General features: G+C 42.8%; 1 protein-coding gene across 1 annotated transcript in view; it reads left to right on the top strand.

The window, feature by feature from the left end:
- The first annotated feature begins 1,862 nt into the window (after window positions 1-1,862).
- The window catches only part of LOC127663425 (homeobox protein CDX-1-like), a 16,428-nt gene continuing 15,817 nt past the window's right edge, over window positions 1,863-2,473 (top strand). The window contains exon 1 of the mRNA XM_052155017.1: window positions 1,863-2,250. Within this exon, the coding sequence (XP_052010977.1) occupies window positions 1,863-2,250 (388 nt within the window). The remainder of the gene's footprint in view (window positions 2,251-2,473) is intronic.

The raw sequence follows: 2,473 nt of genomic DNA, 5'->3' as shown, positions 1-2,473 counted from the left end.
ATAATAAATCAATCAATAAAAAATAAATAAATATTATGTACTAAATATTTTAGTCAGGCATAGACTGATAAATAAATAATATGTCAATGGCCATATTATAAGAACACAGCTGGGCTAAAGGCCCGTTTATGGTTTTTTTTTTTGCTTTTCTGGTCACAGAATGTATCATGGTAAAAAAAAAATATATATATATATATATTTTTTTTAATAAATATTGATGGAGCAACTTAATTTGTCTGTAAAGAAATAATAATGGAAAATTGTTGGGGGGTTACATCTGTCAATAGTTATAGGACACACTTTGTCAACTAATGCAAGTAATTCTGTGACAGCAAGACGCTTTTTTGAGTAACAAATTACAATGATGCTTATTAAAAATAACTATTTTTTCTGTTCATTTCAAACACATTTGACATTTCATCACATCTCAAGTATTCTATAAACAAACTCAAGAGTCAATGTGAGCCACTTTAAACATTCTTCATAACAACACGTTTCGTCCCACCTTAGAAAACAATGTGTTTAATATATATGGGTTAGGGGCCTTCAGCCTTTATACCCCAAATACTCTCCTTTCACTGACCGCACCGTTATTGAAAAATATAGACAAAAATAATGAAAATTATAAATGAGTATTTTGTCTTAAATTTCCAGTATATTCATTATATGATGATTATTATCATTTATATTGGACTACAATGTTCCAAATAGTCTACAATAGTATAAAAACATATTACAATCGGTATAATAAATACAAGCGGTTATAATTAAACAATGGACTTTAAAAAGAAATTGCACACACAAAAACAACACAATTTGGGTGGGAAAAAATGCACATTGAATGTCACAGTTAGCTAAAGTCACAAGTCACCTCAAATAAATATGAGCTTTATATGTAACATTTCCCCATGACTGCTCCAAAACAACATATTCTTTAAAATCGCAATAAGAATGCATCGTTAGATAAGAGGGTCTGTATTAAAGTGCTGCATGATAATAAAATGCAGAATCATGTTCTGTGTGGTTCTCACGGTCGCAGGAGTCTCTCAGGGAAGCAGGAAGCGGCGTGTCATCTTCATTTGAATACAGTGCGCTTGATTTACAGTGTCGCTCATTTAGCGCGTTTATTGCGGCTCTTTGATGTGCGCTGCGCGCCTTTGAAATGCACGCGCGCTTTCTGATGTAAACACACACGTGCGCCGCTCTGACTCCACAACAAACCCTCACATACCTGGGATCCAAATGTCCGAGACCACTGAAAAGGCTTAGCATTTCTCTAAGTGAACGCCAACATTTTCCATTGCACATTAAATGATCGACAGAACTGAAAAAGGAACACACGTCTTGGCATAGGCCTGTTTGACAGCAAGCACTCGGGCTGGCATTAACCAAATCTGATGATCCATGTACCATTTTCAGAATCCTGACAAGACCTTATAGGCCTATAAATGACTAAATAATTAAAAGCATTCAAGATTTCCAAAGTTGTCTCAGACTTTTTTGGACCAGATCTCCTTTTGCATGTTCATCATCACCTCAACTTCAACACACTGGCCCGTCCGGGTCACATTCTGCCCCTTATGTAAATGTTCAGACATCAAACACCCCACACACAGCACGCGATGATGGAGCGTTGCGTCGCGTCAGGGCCACAGCAGAGATAGCGGCGCGTCAGAGCATCCGGTCTTTCATCTTTCTGCGTTCCGGCCAGTCAGCGGCACCTGTGCGCGTGCCATAAATCAGCTCAGGTGGGTGTCCCGGCGTGACGTCATCCCTCGGCAAACAAACGCGCGCCCGCCCGCCCGCCCGCGAGCGCTTCTGGGGCAGGTGAGGTTTAGTTAAAGTAAAACTTTTCGAGGAAAATGTCCGTGAGTTTCCTGCTGGAGATGGACACGGCCATGTACGGAAACCCAGCGAGACACCTGAACCTCGGCCAGACGCACCTGAACGTGTACCCGTCCGCCCCGTACCAGGACTACAGCGGATACCACACGGTCTCTGCCCTCGGCAATGACCTGCATCACACCGGCAGCGCGTGGAGTCCCGGGTTCGGTCTCGGTGCGCGCGAGGACTGGCCGCCGCCGCCGCTGTACGGGCACGGGACGGGTCACTCGCTGCCCGTTAACGGCATGGAGGTGAACGTCATTCCGCCTGAGAATCAGGGGCTGCTGAGGAACGTTCTGAGCGCACCGCAGGAGAGAGACGAGCCGCAGGACTGGATGAGACCCACCAACTGTGTCGGTCACCCGGGTGAGATATCAGACCCTCCAAACCCCAAACCCACAACACAGTTTTACTTCCTCTAATAGTGTAGGGCTTTGCAGACATGTCCCAATATCATTATGGACATGTACAATGGTAATAAAGTTTTTGGGCATGTATAAAGGTAACATCGTGTTTATGGGCATATATGCCAATGCCATATTTTTTGGGCACGCAGTATGATATCACCATGGTAATCTGTAAATGATAC

Source organism: Xyrauchen texanus, chromosome 23 (genome assembly GCF_025860055.1).
Source record: "Xyrauchen texanus isolate HMW12.3.18 chromosome 23, RBS_HiC_50CHRs, whole genome shotgun sequence".
Taxonomy (NCBI): Eukaryota; Metazoa; Chordata; class Actinopteri; order Cypriniformes; family Catostomidae; genus Xyrauchen; species Xyrauchen texanus.
The sequence above is the reverse complement of the archived record's forward strand: the minus strand, read 5'-3'. Positions and strand labels throughout refer to the sequence as shown.